This window comes from Cetorhinus maximus, chromosome 16 (assembly GCF_964194155.1).
Source record: "Cetorhinus maximus chromosome 16, sCetMax3.hap1.1, whole genome shotgun sequence".
NCBI classification, from domain to species: Eukaryota; Metazoa; Chordata; class Chondrichthyes; order Lamniformes; family Cetorhinidae; genus Cetorhinus; species Cetorhinus maximus.
Window position 1 is genome coordinate 86388822 of NC_135894.1, and position 22085 is coordinate 86410906.

Sequence of the window (22085 nt, forward strand, 5' to 3'; positions counted from 1 at the left end):
GGGATAAAGTGGGAAGATGGCATTGAGGTAGAAGATCAGCCATGATCTATTTAAAGGGCAGAGAAGGCTCAAAGGGCCGATGGTCTACTCCTGCTCCTATGTTTCTATAAATCTCATTTTCGCCCGGCATCTCTGTTCATAGCCACCAGAGTTTGACTGTTGGAGTTAAACTTGTTGCTGAATTTCTACTGATCTTGTTGCAATGGATTTTGCTTTGGTCAGCCAGATGTCTAGTGCATAAAAACTATCCTCGTACAAGTTTTCATACCAAAGCTACCGAAGAGAGTTCAGATTTACCAGGTTATGAGTGCACAAGTAGGATAATGACAAGCTCAGTTGTCCCCCACCAAGGTTGCTAACCTTCAATAATTTGCACTGATATTTGGAAAAGTTACTTAGATGAGAGGCAGCTTGTGAATGGAGCAATATGGAAGAGCTAGTCATGGGAAGAGATAAAAAAAGACAATAAAAGAAAGTAAAAGTAAAAGGCACTAGCTCACCAGAAATCTGATCTTTTAAATAAAGACAATTAAATGAAACTATTCCTAATCATACACCACCTTCTACTCCAGTTGGGAAAGCTACCATCCGCTCCAAAGGCGCCATCCATTTTCGTGGGAGCACAGCAACAGGTTCAGAATAATATTTCAGAATCAGGGAAATCATTAACACTGCCTGAAAGAAAAGCACAATACAATCATTTACACAATGGGGATTTCAGCAAAGAATAATGTAATTTGCATGCTTCCTCCTCTAACTCAAGCATTTTTCAAATGCTCGGCATCAAAGACCTCTCAACCTATTCCATAGCTTTACCAGTTTTGTGTCAGCCATTAAATAATGGATCTCCTGTGATTCAAAGCACAGGTTATGCTGTTCTGTATCAATAGTGATTCTACTGAATGAGGGCGGGTGTATTTACCCCCGAGATGCGAAAAGTGTATGCTATGCACAAAGGTTTCAATACATCATAAATGTATCTGTCCTCCAATTTCCCATCTCCAAAAGGGAAAAATCTTGAACGCCTTTATTTTCTGAACTAGAGGAAATACTGCATTGCCTTCCAATTCCAATTTCTACTCTTATTTTTGTCTCAGCTTCTGCACACATCCAGGAATTTCCTTCCCATTCCCAAATGTCTCCCATAACCTTCCCCAAGGATTGCACCTATTTTCTTCTGTGGTTTTTGTGAATAAACCCAGGATTGACTCTATCCTTCTGTTTCAATATCTCACAATACATTCCATGAACACGCAGCACAGCAAGCTAACCTATGTCCCTTTTGCCGGGCTATAGTCTGAATCTGAATGACCAAGGTCTTTTCACTGCCAGCAGAAATGTGAAATGAGCTTGGGCAGTCTGACAGGACTGCAGTCACAATCTTAGACTGCAAATCAAAGCTACACACACTGACGTTCTCAAAGAAAGCGTGGTTGGCTGATGCAAAAAGCAATGTCATATTGATGCAGCAAGGCTTTTTGTCAGCAATATACCTCAATCCCAAATGTTAAGATAAGCATTATACATAAATAACTCTGTATCTAGGGGAGCTCAATGCTGACACTCAAAATGAAGGAGTCCAATGAGTAACAAAAAAGTTTAATCTCTCGATAGCATTCCTTAAATGAGCAAAAATTCACACTCAGACTTGAATTTATATAGCTCTTTAGGTTGCAGAAACATCTCAAATAATTACTATGAAGCGTAGAAACTTGGGGACAGCCATTTTCTGCACAGCAAGATCTGATTAATAGCAATGAGATGCCTAATTTAGACAAATAGTTTTAAGAAATCCAAAATTCTACATGTATTTTTAAAAATGCACACTTACCTGAACAATATAAAATACAATATTCACCACCCACTTGATCTTCGCTAACTGAGATGTCCTTGTTTTCACTATAAAAAAAGACACTCTGCTCAGTACAGCTTGTCAGACAATTGACAGAAGATAATCTAATTTTACTTCATGCTAGTCAGGTCCTAATTAGTGCAAGCCGGAAGACGTCATTTTACAAGATCAAAAAAGAGAAATGAAGGTTATTAAGTTACTGTTCATGGAAAAAGACATTCTCCCTTGTAGCATTTAATTTTATTTCCTCAGCTGCTTAATCAGAATTAGCTACTCCCTCATAGTTGGGATATTATCTGCAAATTTGGCCAATTTCCATCGAGTGGAATGCACTGCTTGAAAGGGTGGAGGAAGCAGATTTAATAGCAACTTTCAGAATTGGATGAATATCTGGAAACGAAAACATTGCAGGGCTATGGTAAAAGAGTGGGATTAATTAAGTAGCTCTTTCAAAGAGCATTTGGGCCAAATGGCAAGCTTTTGTGCTGCAAGATGCAATGCTGCTCTGAGTTTGAATACTGTAAATTAAAAACTCTAAGACAATAACGCAAGAGAACCAATGAGTGTATGAGAGCAAGGGCAAGATATCGCGAGAGCAAATGGAAAAAGAAATTGGCCACTTAAGTGCCAGTAAATGTCAATCAAGCATGATGCTGGTTTTGCTCAAGGTTCAGATATGAGGGGTCACTGGCTATGGTGATCTGCAACAGATAACCTATCTGGTTTTTCTTCCTCTCTGGCACAGAATATTAAAATCTAGTTGTAGCGTGGTGCTTTTGACCTACCACAGAACTGGAAACTATTAGAGAGCTGCCGTTCCTCAAGTTTTTAAAATGGCATATTGTGCTGCCTTCTCGAATGGGTCACACTTGGAAGTATAATGGACTTTTTTAAAAAAAGCGAAACTCAGTTTCTCTCTCCATTGATGCTGCCAGACCTGAGTATTTCCAGCATTTTCTATTTTTATTTCAGATTTCCAGCATCAGCAGCAGTTTGCTTTTGCTCAGAAAAACTTGATTTGTGGTAAAAAAAAATGTGCCACCTCAATAGCTTGAAAGAAAAATCTCAAGGCAAAAGCAGAGAAACGAGCCTAGCTGAGTTAAATTGATCTCAGCAAGGGCAATAGTATAGGTTATATAATTAGCTGCAACTGGATTGGAGGCGATTGTGGAAGGGGTGGTGTTGGAAATGTTCCTGATCATTATATATAGAGACACCCTGAAAATTAAAAAGTGTGCACACTGGAAAAGGAGATGGTTTAGACTCGCATAAGATATCTTGCACAGGCTTCTGGCCCCAAACTGTATGGCCCCCACATGAATAATGAGCATTTGAACCGAGCACCAGAGGGCACCTGTAGAGCTACACCCCTGAGGGAGTTGACGATTTCAGAAAAATAGGGAGGTGGGGGAAAGAGAGAGAGAGGGCAGAATAATATTGCTTTTAAGATGTAAAGAGCTCCCCAGGCTCAGTTGGTGATGGGGAGAGAACAGTTGCATCCTGGAGAAGCAAGAGCTGGGGAAAAAAAGTCATTCAGACCAATCTCATTTTGCAGCATAATTTTCCACTTCCCCTTCCTTGTTCAAGTGTCAGCATTTGGTGGTAGGAGAGTGGGGTAAAGAGACAACACATCTTTTTGTTTCCCCATAACTCAAAAAGCAGCAACTGAGTGATTGTGTCAGTATTTTGCTTTTGCCTGCTGCAGTCTTACTAAAGAGAGAGAGAGATAGGTTCCTCAGTACCGTGAGTTTTCAGCTTATCGGTCATTTTGTTGATCTTGCGCTCCAGCCGTGCATATCTAGCAAACTCATCCATCATGCTGATCGTTGCTAACTCCTGCTTCATATTTCCAATTTCAATTCTCATTTGGAGCTCGGTCTCTCCATCTTTCTGCAGAAGTTTGGCTATCTGAAAAAGACAAGCATTCATTAGAAAGAGGGAGCATCATTACGGCCGGGATGGGAGGAGTACGCATATGATCTAGACCCACCACTCTGCAGGCCGTACCATTAAACATTTAATTTTCTCACCAAAGTAGCCAATCGTCTATTTCCCTACTGGCATCCAGAATAAAAGAGTCTTCAACCAGGCTTCTTTCAATAACTCCGAACAATTGTTTATTATAAAATGAAACTTCTTTTTAACAAGTTGCAAGTACTGATTAATACACAATTGTATTCCGGAAGTGTAACTATCCATCTCTTCCTAAAGAATTCCCCCAGAACACACACAGACAAACAAATGACAAACAGAGTCTCTCTGCAGAGGTGGGCTTTAGAGAATGAGCATTATAAAATAGAGCATAAAGTTTGAAGGGTCTCGACGCTGTTGACCTGGTGCAAGAATATGCAGGGCTGGAGCGCAAGATCAACAAAATGACTGATAAACTGAAAGCTGGACATCTGGAAGTTCTCACCAACTGGTCTCACCTTTGCAGGTCCAAATGCAGACCATTTACACTCAGATGAGGGTTCTCTGGCTACAGATTGATAGCCACACACAATTGTAGGCAAGGTAGAGAGAGAGCGCTCGCAAGTGAGCCAGTTAGGGTAGCCCTCCTTCCTCAGCTTGTTGCCCAACAAAACTGCCTTCAAAACCAGCAAGTTTTTTTCTCTCTCCCACGTGATTTCCAGCAATTTACCAACCTTTGCATTTTTAGTTTTTCCCCCATCAGTCAAAATGATCACTGTTCAAAACAAACAACCAGGTCTTCCTCAAGTATCATTAAGGTCAGGTGATTTCTTGGAAGCGGCCTGCTTGTTGACAGTTCCAAGTTCAACTTAAGACTTTTTTAAAAAACATCCCAGATCATCCCAAATTTCCAGATAATGCCAAATCCTTCCATTTTGTAAAGGAAAAATTCAATCAAGAGATATGATTCTAATGGCATGTTTAGTAACATACCAATTATAATCTCTGTGCATTTGATTAAACACTCTTTACGAGAGTCCTATCAACATGCAAAATAGGATGACAGTAAAATCCAGAGAAGAGTTGTTCCTCTCTCATCTAGTTCCTCATGTTGGGGCGTAGGCATGAACTGATCTGGTGATTGGTTCTTGGTAAGTAATTCACTACTAATTCAAATCATGGAGGCTATTTGTAGTTGAATGGCCATATTCTAATGAGGGCAGTTAGTAATAAAGTGATGGGTTTCAAGTTCCATTACCTCAATTACACATTATCCAGTGTAATGTTTAGTAAATGGTTTGCACCTAGGACATCAGGACCAAACACCATAAACCAAACATGATGGAAGTAATGTTATCTACATTTGGGGTACAAGGTGAACCATACCAAAGAGACCACAGCTGCAGTGCTCCTGCTCCCCTGGACATAACCAATCTACACCAAAGGGTGGGATTTACTGGTCCTGCCATTGGCAGAACCAGAAATTCCTGCCAAAGTCAACAGACTTTTGGCTCCTCTCCAAATTTTCCAGGCTCACCCACGCCAATTCCCAGCCCAAGTATTTGAATCCTAGAATCATGGAAATTTGCAGCACAGGAGGAGGTCCATCAACTTTGCGGCCTGAAGAGCTATCCCCAACTTTCGAACTCTCGGTCTGTAGCCTTGTAGGTAATGGCACTTCAAGTGAACATCTAAGTGTTATTTTTTTTATATATAAAAAGGGTTTCTACCTCTACCACCCTTTCAGGCAGTCAGTTCCAGGCCGCACACCACCTTTTGGTGGAAAAAATTGTCAACTTTCCTCCAATCTTTCTACCAGTTACTTTAAATCTATTCCCACTAGTTACTGACCTCTGTGCTAAGGGAAATGGGTCCCTCCTATCCACCTCAATTTTATACATCTCAGTTAAATCACTCCTTCAAAGAAAATAATCCAATCTTTCCTCGTAGCCAAAATTCTCCAGTTCTGGCATCTCCTCTGTATCCGCTCCGGCACATTCACACCCTCCCTGTAATGTGGTGACCAGAATTGTGAAATGCCCACCTATAGAGAAACTGGTGTTTAACACCTCAACACACCCCTCACTCAAACCATACAGTTAGATGAGACAGGATCAGACTTGGCCGTAACAGTACTCCATCGAGCCAAAGAGTAACAACAATTTGTATAGCATCTTTAACGTAATAAAACATCCCAAAGCGTTTCAGAGGCATTCTGGAACAAAATACAAAACAAGAACCACATAGGGTATTAAAGGCAGATAACCATACGCTTGGTCAAAAAAGGTAGGTTTTAAGCAGTGTCTTGAAGGAAGAAAGCGAGGTTGAGAGATTTAGGGAGGGAATTCCAGAGCTTAGGGCCTTGGTGGTTGAAGGAAATCCACTGATGGATTAACAGGACTTGCGTGAGAAGGACATGGGTAGCAAAGTTTAAGGTGACCTCAAGATTACAGAGGGTAAAATGTGAGAGGCCAGTCTAGAAGTAAAAAAAGGCATGGATGAGGATTTTAGCAGCAGAATAGCCAAGGCAGGGCAGAAACGGGTGATGTTAATGAGGTGAAAATAGGCACCTATTGATGGCACAGATATTTGGTTGAAAGCTCATCTCTTGCCAATACTCACTATTTAGGTTTATTTAAAGATTGGCCTCTTGGGCAGGGTTAAAATATTTGCAAGCATCTTCAGCCAAAAGTGCTGAGTGGATGATCCTACTCAGCCTGATCTCCCCACCATCTGTCTGCCTTCAGCAGAATTCAGTTCACAAAGTGGCAGACACTGACAATATCCTGCTGGTAGTCTTGAAGACCTGCACACCAGAGTTAATCACTCGCCAAGCTAAGCTGTTCCAGTATGGCTGCGACACTGTCATTTACCTGACAGACACATGTGGAAAATTGCCCAGATAGTCTTATCAAGACAAATTTATCCCAGCCAACCTCCCAATCAACAATAAAGTGATGAGTCATGAATAGCCTTAAACAATAGCTGCTCATCAATTAGAATTCCGACAGAACTATTCAGCTCCGTACTTCACCAGTGTTGATCTAGACATAGACGCAAGAGTCGAAAGTCAGAGGAAAGGTTGCCCTTAACATCAAGGAAGCATTCACTATGGAGGCCTTCCAAAACTGAATCGGGGGAAAAAAGTCCTCCAATGGTTAGAGTCAAACCTGGCAAAAAAGGTTACCAGAGACCAGATATTATTGCAGGAGATCCTCAAGGGAGCTTCCCTAATCTAATCATTTTTCTGCTTCATTGCTGATAACACTAGTGTTCAGTTTACATTCACAATACCTCAGATAATGAAGCTGCCCGAGACAGTTTACAACAGGACCTGGATATCCAGACTTGGGATGAGAAACACCTGGTAATATTTACACTACATAAATGAGGGGTAATGGCCATGTCAAAAAAAAGAGAAAAGCCCAACCAGCAATCCTGCCCTCGACTTTCAAAGCTACCATCGCTGAGGCACCTGCCATCAACATCCTGACAGTTAACAACGAGCAAAATCCGAACTGGACCAGCCACATCAACTATGCGGCTGTAAGGGCAGAACACAGGCTGGGTACTCTGAGAAGTGACTCATAAGTGACTGTTAGAGCCTCTCCACCATCTAGAAGGCCCAAGTCAAGAGCGAGATGGAATACTCACCTGGATGAATGCAATCACAACACTTCAAAAGTTCACTACCATCTAGAAAAGAGCGGCTTGTTCAATTTGTGTCCCTCCCTCTGGATATCCACCCCTCTATCACTGGCACACTTTGGATGCAATATGGATAACCTACAGGGTGCACTGTTGCAACTCACCTATTTTACTTTGACAGCATCCCCCTCCCCTGTAGTCTCGACCATCAAGAATAACAAGTGCAGAATCATCACCTCCAGGTCAAGTGCCATATCTTGGATTGTTATTCTTCCATCACTACTGGATTAGAAGCCTGGAATTCCCTACCCAACTCCACTGTGGGAGCACTGTCACCACAACATAGACAACCACAAATGTTACCTTGTTCACATCCCAAATACAAACAGAACAGAACTTGGAGCTGCCAATGCCCTTTGAATCATACCCAAACATTAATCACAGCTCCAGGACTAAACTTCAAAAGGGGCAAAAAAAACCCAAGCTCCTCACTTTAATTAAACTTAGTGGAAGTTAAATGCCTGGATCCATAGATATAGGATGTAGGCTCACATTTATAGTTCCTCACAAACTTGAGCAGTTTGATGGGGAAGCAGATGTCACAGGGTAAGAGAATCCACAGTATTCCCATATACCTTCCAGTGGCTGACTAGTGGCACAGTTAACAATAAGATGGTAAGTAATACTAACTGGGTCCTTCTTGAACACTTCCTAATGGACAGTTTGAGAACAGCACTGAGAACTGAAGGAGCTGTCATTTGATAAAAGAATTAATCGAGAAAGCCCAAGGTGACAATTTTTTTTTAAAAATTGAACTCTCATTTTGATGATAACCTTTAATTAAAGTCACAAAATATATCACTAAGAATTAAAAATATAAAATCGGTTATGACAGCCTGACTTTAAGCTGACTTTACCAAAGCCACCTTTGTCTACAAGGTCATTGCATAGTTTTCCTAAGAACTTGGGTCAGTTGAAAAACAAATCTTAGGATTGGGTTCCAACAACAAATGGGAAAAGACCTAGTTGTCGAGAGCTGGATTTGAAAGTTAAATCATCCTCAATCCAATTTACTCATGCAAGATTAATTTTACACGTGGACCAGATTTACACCATCCTGCATCAGGAGAAGATGCAGACTCACTCGTTTCGGAAAGGTCAACAGTAATTTAGCTTTGGTGCACAATCTTATTTATAAACAACAAACTTTAAGGAACTCGAGATGTTATGCCCCGACATCAATGTGATGTTTTCTCCACAACTAAAATTACACTTCCTAGATGTGCAGTTCTTCAACCGCTAAGTTTCAGTCTATAAAGCTGCCAATTTAAATCTCAGTTGAAGCAATTCTATTTGATGAAATGAATGGATTCAGCAACTCAGAACGGTATAGTTTCAGGTCATTGAGTTGCGAAGCTTTTCTTCCATTTTGTTCCTAGGAGCCAACAGTTTCTAGAAAATTGCCAGCAAAACTGGCAAAATACATCACACATAACTAAACTCAAAGCAAGTGCAGATGCAGCTCACACGAGTAAAATGGTTGCAGCAATGAGTGAAAAGGAAAACATTAGTTAATGGCTGATTGTAACATTAAAAAAATTGAGGTAATCTGAAAAACAACCTGCATTTATACAACAACTTTACCATTGCAGAAAATCCCATGATGCTTCACAGGAGTGTTATCAAACAAAATATGACACTGAGCTACATAAGGAGATATTAGGACAGGTGATCAAAATATTGGTTACAGGGATACAGAATGGGGTGAGGCCATGGAGGGATTTGAAAATAAGGATGATAATTTTAAAATCGAGGCTTCCCAGTCTGGCAACGCCAAGGTAGGTCAACTAGCACAGGGTCGATGGGACTTGGTGAGAGTTAGGATACCAGCAGAGTTTTCAATGGGATCAAGATTATGGAGGGTACAAGATGAGGATTTCAGCAACAGGTGAGCTGCGGTAGAGATGCGTAATCACAGAGGTGCATGTAGGCAGTCTTGGTTACAGAGAAGATATGGGCTCAAAAGCTTACCTCAAAGTTAAATAGGAGTTCATATCATATTGGACTCACAAGGGCTCAATTACATCTTTGGCTGAATGTTTTATTTTTCACATGTACTGTGATCGTACAGATTAATGAGAAAAATCTAGAAACAATTTTACATAGGGAGTGCTTTTAAAAAATGCCAGCAATGGAATCTTGATAAGTGTAGAATTAAATTTAATGGTCATATTCAATTGGGAGTTCATAACTCTACACTGATTCCACAAAGGCAACCCAAGTCTAAGAAAATAATGAGGGCTAGCAAACTAATACAAAATAAAACGCACTATTTCACACTACAACCCTCCAACCCTAAAATTTGGAGTAAAGAGGGATGGGCGTCACTTTCATCATCACCGTCCTCCTGCAAAAGGCATGGGGAGTTCAACAAGTTGAAGCTTAACGATGAACATCTGTACCACCATCCACAGTGGCAGAATCACCACCTGAATCTATCTCCACTTGGGTAGATTATATATGTGTAATATACTAACTGGCCAACAGTGACATGTACTCAGCAGTGTTTAGGGTTTCAATAGCAAGTATTATGGGTAGATCCCTTTGTGTTCCATGCAGAGACAATTTTTCTGGGATAATGACAGCTGGTGGAATGTAAAAGGTTTATGCGGATGGTAAAGATTAAGACACAGCCCAAAATGCTAATCTGGCTATACAATGTACTGCTGGACATACAAAGAATATCGAGCATAAACACCACAGCACATCAGCTCTTTTGAGTCCACATATAATAGTATATTTTGGTACAATACAAAATCAGAATATTGCTGCTTTGATTTTAAATAGACAGCATTAAAAATTTTCAAAATCATTAGAAATGCTATAGATACTCTGGTGCATGGGGTGGTGCAAGAGTGAAAAGAGGAGAACAGAACAGAAGAGATCTTATGGTCACCCTCCTGGGACTAAACGATTAAACCCCCACAAACAGTCAGAGAGAACTAAAAGAGAAAATATGCAGTCAAATTGTCGAGAAGTATACAACAAAAGGACAGTAATGAGAGATTTCAATTACCCTAAAATTAACTGAAAGAATCAGTGTAAGGGGTATAGAACCCGCAGAATTCTTAAAATGCATTGGGACAAACTTTTATCAGAAAGTACATAGCAAGCCCAACAGGAGAAGGGACAGCTTTGGATTGATTTTAGGAAATGAAGTTGGGTGTGTGGAAGGGGTATCAGTGGGAGAGCATTTTAGTGAGAGTGATCATAATGCAGTTAGATTTAGCACTCTTATGGAAAAGGTTAAAAAAAAAAGACCAATAATAAAACTTTTAAATTGGGGAAAAGACCAATTTTACTAAGCTGAAACGTGAATTGGCAAAAGTGGACTGGAAACAGCCACTTGAAGGCAAATCAATGTCAAAGCAGCAGGAGGCTTTCAAAGGAGATACGGGGTTCAGAATAAATATGTTCCCATAAAGAAAAAAAAGACACTCCCAAATCTAGACCACCCCACACCCCCCACCCCCAACCTCCCCTATGAATGTCAAAGAGCATATGGCATAGGATAAGGCAGAGAAGGAAAGCTTTCCAATACTGCAGAAAGCCCAGAGGAGTACAGAGCTGGGAGGTTATGCTAGAACTGTATAAAACATTTATTAGGCCACAGCCAGAGTCCTGCGTACAGTTCTGATCACCACACAACAAGGATATCATTCTAGAAAGGATACAGAGAGATTACAATAATGTTGCCTGGAATGGCAAATCTTAGTTATAAAGAAAGATTGGTTAGGCTGAGGTTGTTCTCTTTGGAACAGAGGAAGCTAAGGGGAGATTTAATGGAGGTGGATAGAATTATGAGGGGCCTGGAAAGGAAAGGTCTGTTTTTCTTAGCAGTCAGCTTAATAACTAACAGGCTAATATGTAAAGTCATTAGCAGAAGACTAGAAGGGAGTTGAGGTTGTTTTCCACCCAGAGGGTGGTACTGGGGGTCTGAAAAATCGCCACATTGAAAAGATACCTGGATGTGCACTTGAAACGTGATAACTTACAGGGCTACGGACCAAGACTTTGAAAATGGGATTAGGCTACAGCTTCTGTTCTGGCTGGCTTAGTCATGATGAGCTAAACAGCCTCCTTCTGCATCATAAATTTTCTACAGTGCGAGATGGTCAGACACACAGACAAATTGCTGGTACTTGATCATCGCACCAGAAAATGACAGGTAAATGTCTACCTTATATCTATAATCAGCCTTCACAGTAAAGGACGAGGATTAAATACCAGAGACAATAAGAGGAACTAATGTGACTTAATGTAATTTTTAAAAATTGGTGACTCGGTGGTGAGCTGCCTTCTTGAACCGCTGCAGTCCAAGTGGTGTAGGTGCACCCATAGTGTTGTTAGAAAAGGGGTTCCAGGATTTTGACCCAGCGACAGTGAAGGAACGGTGATATATTTCCAAATCAGGACGGTGAGTGATTTGGAGGCGGTGGTGTTCCCACCTATCTACTGCCCTTGTCCTTCAAGATGGTAATGGTCGTGGGTTTGGAAGGTGCTGTCTAAAGAACCTTGGTGAATTCCTGCAGTGCATCTTGTCGATGGTGCACACTGCTGCTACTGTGTGTCGGTGGTGGAGGGAGTGAATGTTTGTGGATGTGGTGCCAATCAAGCAGGCTTTGTCCTGGACGATGTCAAGCTTCTTGAGTGTTGTGGGAGCTGCACTCATCCAGGCAAATGGGAAGTTATCCATCACACTCCTGACTTGTGCCTTGTGAATTGTAGACAGGATTAGGGGAGTCAGGTGGTGGGTTACTCACCACAGGATTCCCAGCCTCTGACCTGCTCTTGTAGCCACAGTATTTATATGGCTAGTCCAGTTCAGTTTCTCATCAATGGCAACCCCCAGGATGTTGATAGTGGGGGATTCTGTGATGGTAATCCCATTGAACATCAAGGGGTGATGGTTAGATTCTCTCTTGTTGGAGATGGTCATTGCTTGGCACTTGTGTGGCAATAATGTTACTTGCCATTTGTCAGCCCAAGCCTGGATATTGCCTAGGTCTTGCTGCATTTGTACATGGACTGCTTCAGTATCTGAGTCATCGTGAATTGTGAACATTTTGCAATCATCAGTGAACTTCCCCACTTCTGATCCATGATGGAAGGAAGGTCATTGATGAAGCAGTTGAAGATGGTTGGGCCGAGGACACTACCCTGAGTAACTCCTGCAGTGATGTCCTGAAGCTGGAGATGACTAACCTCCAACAACCCCAACCATCTTCCTTTGTGATAGGTATGACTCCAACCAGCAGAGAGTTTTCCCCCCGATTCCCATCGACTCCAGTTTTGTTAGGGCTCCTTGATGCCACACTTGGTCGAATGCGGGCTTGATGTCAAGGACAGTCACTCTCACCTCACCTTGGGAGTTGAGTTCTTTTGACCATGTTTGAACCAAGGCTGTAATGAGGTCAGGAACTGAGTGGCCCTGGCGAAACCCAAACCGTGCGTCAGTGAGCAGATTATTGCTAAGCAAGTGCCATTTGATAGCATTGTTGATGCCTGAGCATTTAGATAAACATAAACTTGGAGAGCCAGCATGGATCTGTAAAGGCTATGTTGTGTCTAACAAATCTAGTTAACTTTTTTGAGGCATAACTAATGTGGTTGATAAAGAAAGAAATGTGTATGGATGTTACTTATATGGACTTTCAGAAGGCATTCAACAAGGTTCCACATAAGAGACTTAAAAAATTAACAGGCATGGAATTGGAGGCAACCAACTGGATTGAAAAGGAGGTAGAAGTCAGAGAGCAGGGAAAACAGGTACATACTCAAATCGGCAGGATGTGAATAGGGCTATTTCCAACCATCTGTATGGGGGCTGCAGCTTTCCACTATATTTATAAATGACTTGAAAAAGCAATAGAGACATTCACATAAATTCATGCCACATGACTTCTAGGCAATGATCATCCCCAGCAAGATTCTAACTACTTCCTCTTAACATTCAATAGCATTACCATCACCATCTTAGGAATGTGGAGGTGGGGGAGGGGGTGGTATTGTGGTGCCAATGCGTCACTATTGACCAGAAACGCAACTGAACCAGATATACAAGTACTGCGGCTACAAAAGTAGGTCAAAGGCTGTGTATTCTGCAATGAGTGACTCACCTCCTGACACCCCAAAGCCTTTCCACCAACTACAAGGAGTGTGGTGGAATGGTCTACACTTGCAAGGATGGGTGCAGCTCGAACAACACTCTGCTCAACACCCTCCAGGACAATGCAGCCTGATTGATTGACACCCACCCACCAACCTAAACACTTATTCCCTACATCACCAGTGCACAGTGGTAGCAGTGGGTACCATCTACAAGAGGCACCGTAGCAACTTGCTAAGTGCTTCCCAAACCTGCTACCTCTCCCATCTGGAAGGACAAGGACAACTGACCTGCAAGTTCCCTCCAAGTCACGCACCATCCTGACTTTGAAATATATTGTATTTCATTGTCCCTGGGTCAAAATCCTGGAACTCCCTGTCTGACAGCACTGTGGGAGTACCTTCTACAGGCAGATTGCAGAGGCTCATGAAGGTGGCTAGCCAACACTTTCTCAAGGGCAATTACGGATGGGCAAAAAATGCAGGCCTTGCCAGTGATGTTATATCCCATGAATGAAAAAATAGTAAGTAGCGTAGATGGGAGCAGGAAGTTGAAATGGAGACATTAATAAATGAAGTGAGGGGGCAAAGCTGTGGCAGATTGACTTCAATGTGGGAAAGTGAGATGTCATCCACTTCAGACCCAAGAAAGATAGATCAGGGCACTTTCTCAACAATGGAAAGCTAAGAACTGTGGATGAGCAGAGATTAGGGGCCCCCAAGTACAAAAATCACAAAGTTAGTGGACACGTACAAAACGTAATCAATAAGGATAATTGAATAAAAGCAAAATACTGCGGATGCTGGAAATATGAAATAAAAACAGAAAACGCTGGAAAAACTCAGGTCTGACAGCATCTGTGGAAAGAGAAACAGAGTTAACGTTCCGAGTCCGCATGAGCCTTCTTCAGAGCTAAGCTTCAGCTGATTTGATAGCTTCTTTCTGTATACCCTCTCCAGAACAAGGGGGCATGACTTAAAAATTAGAACTAGGCCGTTCAGGACTGAATTCAGACTTCTTCACACAAAGGTCAACAGGAATCTGAAACTGTCCCCCAAAAAAGCAGACTCTTTCAAAATTGAGATTGCTAGACTTTTATTAGGCAAGGGCATTAAGGGATACAGACCCAAGGTGTGCGAAAAGAATCAAGTTGCATACTAGCCATGATCTTATTCGTTCATGGGATGTGGGCATTGCCCATTTACTGCCCATCCTCAATTGCCCATGTTCAGAGGGCATTTAAGAGTCAACCACATTGCTGGGCCATGTAGACCAGACCGGGTAAGGACAGCAGATTTCCTAATGGACATTAATGAACCAGGTGGGTTTATGACAATTGGCAATGGTTTCACGGTCATCATTAGACTTTTAGTTCCAGAATTTTATTGGATTCAAATTCCACCATCTGCTGTGGTGGGATTCGAACCCAGGTCCTCAGACCAGGTTACCAGTCTAGTGACAATACCACTAAGCCACTGCCTTCCCCATGATCTGATTGAACAGCAGAACAGAACGGGCTCCTGTTCCTATGTTCCTTCCTATGGACACTCCATGCAACACTAGCCTCCTGCAGTAAAGCATTCCTCTGACAAAATTCCTAATTTCTGCCATTATTCTTGCCTTTGTTACCTCTGGTCTCAATGCGCTCCTGCCCAGCCTCCAATCTTGCATCCTCCATAAACTTGGGCTCATCCAAAACTCTGCTGCCCTATCCTAACTCACATCAAGTGTGATCATTGGGCTATACTGGCTCCAGATCCACATTACCTCAATTTTTAAATTCTCACCCTCGTTTTCAAATCTCACCACAGCCTTGCCCCTCTCTCTCAGTAATCTCTTCCAGCACTATCACCCTCCAGGTTCTGTACACTCCTCCAATGCACATTCTTGCACATTCAATGCCTCTTGCACATTCCCAATTTCATTTGCTCTACCATTGCCTTCAGCTGCCCAGGCCCTAAGCTCTGGAATTTTCTCCCTAAGCCTCTCTACTTTTCTCTCCTCCTTAAAACCTCTTTGACCAAATTTTTGGCCAGCTGTCCTAATATCTCATGTAGCTTGGTATTTGATAACACTTTTGTGGGGCCCTTGGGATGTGTTAGTACATTAAGATACTATATAAATAAAAATTATTGCTGTTGACGATAATAAATGGCTACTGTAAAGAATATATCTTTTTATTTCTGTTGGACTGTGGATTAAAATTACAATGACTGCAGTTTGAAAGACATGTCCACTGGAACAGTAAGAGGGATATATACAATTTTGCTGCCCCAGAACAACAGTGTGCCATGAAAGACAGGATGGTGCTGAGGAGGAGTCTGGTCTAATGGGGAGCTGCCTGGCAACAACATTTTAATTGGCTTCTGACCAGGTGACCAAGGTTTGTGTCAGAGCAGTGCAGCAGAATAGCTCCTAGCCTGAAAGGAAAAAGACCTAAAACATCTCTCTCCTGTGTGTGGAAGATTCCAGTAATTCCACAATAATAGCTAGCTGTTTTTTTCTCCTCATATCTCTTATAACCTGCTCTCTCTCTCTCTCTGAAAACCCCTGTCAAGAGGCAAAGGGGAAAATCACCATTAGAGACATTGAAAGGCAAGTGCTCAACCAGTGAACTAAATACGAAAAGTGCTAGAAGACCACCTTATGTCATCAACAAAGACCTGAAAAGGAACTTGAAAGTCTTCAATCAAAATCAACCCATTGAATCCTGTACTCTGGAATTGGTGCTATTAAGCTGTTCTATCCCACCCTTAAAATCCATGTTTTTGTGTGTCTTATGTGTTTTGTATGTGCATGTATAAGGATTTAAGAAGGGGTAGAGTTTAGGTTATGAAGTTAGAAGTTAGCAGTTCATATTTCTTTCCTTTGCCACTGGCTAAAGGCAATTTGTTCAATAAACAGTTATTTACTTATTACGTTTACAAACCTGGTGCTCTATTCTGTTAACCTAAATTAAACAATTAGGTGGGTTGATCAAACTTTTTCACATTTGTCGTGGCTCAGGGAGCAGTGGGGCTTGATATTACAGTGCACTATCCCCAATGAGTCGTGACGCTACAGAATTGGGGCAATCTAACATTAGTAGAAGCATGGAGATTATGGTAACGTTTTGTTTTTTGGTGCTGCAAAAATTGAGGGGTGGTGTACTACAGAGACCTAGAAGCCTTACAAAGGTAAATCGAGATTGTTGCCATTTCATCCGGTGGAAATAAAGGCATAAATTTATGATGTCAGAGCTCCACCATTCAAAGCCATGCTTTCAGCTGCCTTGGCCCAGCCCAAAGCTCTGGAATTCCCTCCCTAAACCTTTCTGCCCGTTGACCTCTCTCTCATCTGCTTGAAGACTACCTCCTACCAAGTCGTTGGCCCTAATATCGGCTTATGTGGCTGTCAATTTGGTTTGTTAATACTCCTGATGTTTTATGTTAAAGATGCTATATAAATTCAAGTCGTTGCCATAGTGATAAAACTGACTCAATGCTCCCTTATTATTGATTCACCAACCAGTGGAAACAATCCTTCAGTATTTACCCTCAAAAACTTTTCATAATTTTAATGTTATGATGCAGTTAGGGGCCAATAACGTTTTGTTTTAAGTAGACAATGTTTGAAATCCTAGTTACCCACTAACAGAATAAAGCCACAAGATTCTACTGTTTTAAACAAACATATAAATTTTACCAAGCCAGAAAAATGAAGCAATTTACAATATCTATCTTATACTCTAACATTCACAATTAACGAGGTAAACATGAATTAACAGGCAAACTGCAGTCAAACACGCCACACTGCACATTAAAATGGCAGATGCGACCAAGAGATCTGATAGATTCATCAGCAACTCACGCAGACATCAGTGATCACAGAGTCATAATATCTCGTTAAAACGGTCTCCCTCATGAGGGATTTCAATTTATGACTTTTAAAGATTTAGCCTCTGAATTCCCTCAAAAGCTGCTCCGACTCAGACTGTCCCAATGACTGCTGACTTCCCAATGGTTCAATCTCTTTTCCTGATACTGAGTTCCACGGGATTCACAAAGCTGTATGCCCACCTCTAATTACTGGCATACTTCTAACTCTTTCACAGACCGCTAGCTGGTCCTGGGTTTCTCTGAACTCCAGTCTCCTGGCTATACCAAGCTACAAATGACTCCCAGGACTTCTCTTGAGCCCTAACTGCCTGGAGCCTGCTAACAGCTCTTATGGCTTCTCTGAGAGCTGCAAACCACATGAGGTCCAAACTGTAACCAACAGCTGCACCAAATAGCTCCCAGGGCTTCTTCAAACCCTAGCTGCTCAGGGCCTGCTAACAGCAGCACCCTTTCATAAAACCATAGAAAAGTTATGGTGCAGAAAAAGAGGCCATTCAGCCCATTGTGTATGCACCAGCCAGTGAAAAAAAAGAAATGAGCTGATCATTTTTAACCCCACTTTCCAGCATCAAGTCCATAGCCTTGCAGGTTTTAGCACTTCAGGTGCAGATCCAGGTACCTTTGAAATGAGTTGAGTGTTTCAGCCTCAACCACCAGTGTGGACAGTGAATTCCAGATGCCCACTACCCTCCGGATGTAAAGGTTTTATCTCATGTCCCTTCTAATCCTTCTATCAAACAGCTTAAATCTATGCCCCCTGGTAATTGACCTCTCAGCTAGGGAAAACAGGTTTACCCCATTTAGGCCCCTCAATTTTGTACACTTCAATTAGGTCACCTCTCAATCTCCTCTGTTCGAAAGGAAAACAGCCCTAGCCTATCCAATCTTTCATCAAGGCTGCAATTTTCAAGCCCTGGCAACATTCTTGTAAATCTCCTCTATACTTTCTCCAGGGCAATTATGTCTTTCCTGTAATGTGGCGACCAGAACTGAATGCAAAATTTCAGCTGTGGCCTAACCAGTATGTTATACAGTTCCTTCATTACATCCCTGCTTTTGTATTCAATAGCTTGTCCAATAAAGGAATGCTTTCCATATGCTTTCTTGACCACCTTATCCGCCTGTCCTGCCACCTTCAAGGACCTTTGGACATGCACTCCAAGGTGTCTCACTTCCTCAACTCCTCTCAATATCCTCCCGTTTATGGAGTAATCCCTTGCTTTGTTTGCCCTCCCCAGCTGCATTACCCACACTTTTCTGGATTGAATTCCATTTGCCACTTTTACACCCACTTAACCAAACCATTGATATGAATCTGGAAACAATAGCTATCCTCTTCACTATCAGCTACACTGCCAATTTTTCTGTCATCTGCATATTTCCCAATCATGCCTCCCACATTTAAGTCCAAATCATTAAGATATAAAACAAACAGCAAGGGCTCCAACACAACTCTGTGGAACACCACAGGAAACCGCTTTCCATTCGCAAAAACATCCTTCAACCATTACCATTTGTTTCCTGTCGCTGAGCCAATTTTGGATCCAATTTGCCACCTGCCCCTGTATCCCATGGGATCTCAATTTTTTGACCAGTCTGCCACATGGGACCTTGTCAAATGCCTTAAAATCCATGTAGACAACATCCATTGCACTACCCTCATCAATCCTCCTGGTCACTTCCGCAAAAAACTCAATTAAGTTAGTAAGACACGATCTTCCCCTAGCAAAACCATGCTGACTATCCCTGATCAATCCCTGCCTTTCTGAGTGACAGTTCATCCTGTCTCAAAATTGATTCAAATAATTTGCCCACCAGCGAAGTCAGACTGACTAGCCTGTAATTTTCTAGCCTATCCCTTACACTCTTTTTAAATATTGGTACAACGCTCGCAGACCTCTAATCCTCTGGTACCTCACCTGTATCTAGTAAGGATTGGAAAATGATCCACAAAGCATCCGCTATTTCCTCCCTGGCTTCCTTCAACAACCTGGGATACAATCCATCTGGCCCTGGTGATTTATCCACCTTCAAGGATATTTGTCCCTCCAGTACCTCCCCTCTCATTACGCTTATTGTATTTAATATTTCACACTCCTCCTCTTGAACTAGAAGGTCTGCATCACCCCTCCTTAGTGAAGACAGAGACATAGTACTCATTGAGAACCCTGCCCACATCTTCAGTATAAACGTATAAATTACTATGTACATCTCTGATTGGCCCTATCCTTTTTTTTAGTTATTCTCTTGCTCTTAATGTACTGGTAAAATATATTTGGGTTTTCTTTGATTGTACCTGCCAATATTTTTCATATCCTCTCTTGGCTTTCCTAGTTTCTTTTTTTACGTCACTCTTGTACTTTCTATACTCCTCTACACCTTCTACAGTTTAAGCTTTCCTTTCCTGCTTTATCCTACCCTGTATGCTTCTGGATAACCAGGGGGCTCTAGATTTGGCAGTGCCACCCTTTTTCTTTGTGGGGACATGTCTACACTGTGCCCATAGAATCTCGCGTTTGAATGCCTCCCACTGATTTGACATCATTTCCCTTCTAATAGCTGTATCCAATCCACTTTCGCCAGTTCACCTCTCAGCTTTGTAAAATTTGTCTTCCCCCAATTTAGAACTTTTACTCCTGCTCTATCGCTGTCCTTTTCCATAATGATGCTAAATCTAATCATATTATGGTCACTATCTCCAAAAAGGTCTGCCAATGCTACTTCATCCACTTGCCCAGCTTAATTTCCCAAGACTAAATCTAGAAGTGCGCCCCCTCTCATTGGGCTTGTTACGTGTTGGCTGCAAAAGTCCTCTTGAATGCAGTTCAAGAATTGTGCGCTCTTCATACTGTTCGTATCCCAAATGATATTAGGTTAGTTGATGTCCCCAACTGTTACTGCCCTACTGTTTTTGCACTCAAATTTGTTTACATATTTGCTCTTCTAACTCCCTTCCAATATTTGGGGGTCTATGGTACACTCCTAGCAGTGTGGCTGCCCATTTTTTAAAAATATATTTCTGAGCTTGACCCATATGACCTCATTTTATAAAAAGCAAAAGACTGCTGATGCTGGAAATCGGAAATAAAAACAGAAAATGCTGGAAAAACTCAGGTCTGACAGCATCTGTGGGGAGAGAAATAAAGTTTACGCTTTGAGTCTGTATGACCCTTCTTACAGGGCTCATTTGATACCTTATTTAGTATATCATTCCTCTTCACAGCTGTAATTGGTTCTTTAGCCAATAATGCTACACCCAACTTTTTTTTTAATCACCCCCCTCTATCCTGTCTGAAAACACTATATCCAGGGATGTTGAGCTGCCATTTTTGCCCCTCTTTAAGCCAAGTTTCTGTTATAGCAATACCACCATGCTGCCATGCATCTATCTGTGCCCTCAGCTCATTAGATTTACTATACTCCTTGCATTTACATATACACCTTTTAACACTGCCAAATTCCTGTGCTGCACATTTTTTAAGCTGTTCTTCTGCCTTTCTTCTTCTGTCACTAGTTGTCCACCTCCTGTTCCCTGCTCTGAATGTGCCCTCAGGTTCCCAGCCCCCTGCCAATGTGGTTTAAACCCCCCCACCCAACAGCATTAGCAAATCTCCATGAGGATATTCATTCCAGTCCTGTTGCCGTGTAGACTGCCCAGCTTGTACAGGTCCCAACTTCTCCAGAACCAGTCCCAATGCCTCAGAAATCTGATGCCCTCCCTCCTAGACCAGCTTTCCAGCCATGAGTTCAATCACCCAATTCTCTTATTTCTATACTCACTTGCACATGGGACTGGGAGTAATCCTGAAATTACTGAATTAGGGGTCCTACTTTTCAATTTCCTTCCTAGCTCCCTGAAATCTGCTTTCAGGACCTCACCCCCTTTCCTACCCAAGTCATTGGTACCAACGTGGACCACGACCTCTAGCTGATAACCACCCCACAGAAGAATATCCTGCAGCCACTATGTGACATCCTTGACCCTGGCACCCAAGAGGCAACATACCATTCTAGAGTCACGTCTATGGCCACAGAAACACCTGTTTGCTCCTCTTATTAACGAATCCCCTAACACTACTGCTCTTCCTCCTCCCCTCCAGTACAGCAGAGCCGCCTGTGATGCCACAAACCTGGCTCTCACTGCACTCCAAGGAACCAATGCCCTCACCAGTATCCAAAATGGAAAATCAATTGGTGAGCAGGATCCCTGCACTACCTGGCGCACGGCCATTCCCTTTCTGCCTCCAGGCTCCTAAGCTGTGGTGTGGCCACCTCTCTCATGTGTTATCCACTTAGCCTCGTGGGTGCATCACTGTGACTCCAGCTGCCACTGAACTCCAAAACCCAGAGCTCAAGGTTTTGCAGCAGGTGACACTTCGCATGATCGTAAAGACACTACATAAATGCAAGTCTTTCTTTTCAATCACTTCACTTTTATATTCAATGCCTCAGAAACTACATCTTATTTCCCTTATTATAGTTTTTCTACCTAACTTAGACCTGTATATCTGCACTCCTGGATTTGAACAAGAATATTATTGTTTAAAATACACTTCCTTTAGCCTATCTTTTTCTTGAAAAAGACTGAAGAACATTTACCAAATTAGAATCAGGTTGGAAGTAGCAA

General features: G+C 42.0%; 1 protein-coding gene across 1 annotated transcript in view; it reads right to left on the bottom strand.

Annotated features, from left to right (window-relative positions):
- The window catches only part of get1 (guided entry of tail-anchored proteins factor 1), a 44574-nt gene that overhangs the window by 10854 nt on the left and 11635 nt on the right, over positions 1 to 22085 (bottom strand). The window contains exons 2-4 of the mRNA XM_078560276.1: positions 3595 to 3760; positions 1832 to 1899; positions 561 to 675 (exon numbers count right to left, since the gene is read on the bottom strand). Coding sequence (XP_078416402.1) covers positions 561 to 675; positions 1832 to 1899; positions 3595 to 3760 — 349 coding nt within the window. The remainder of the gene's footprint in view (positions 1 to 560; positions 676 to 1831; positions 1900 to 3594; positions 3761 to 22085) is intronic.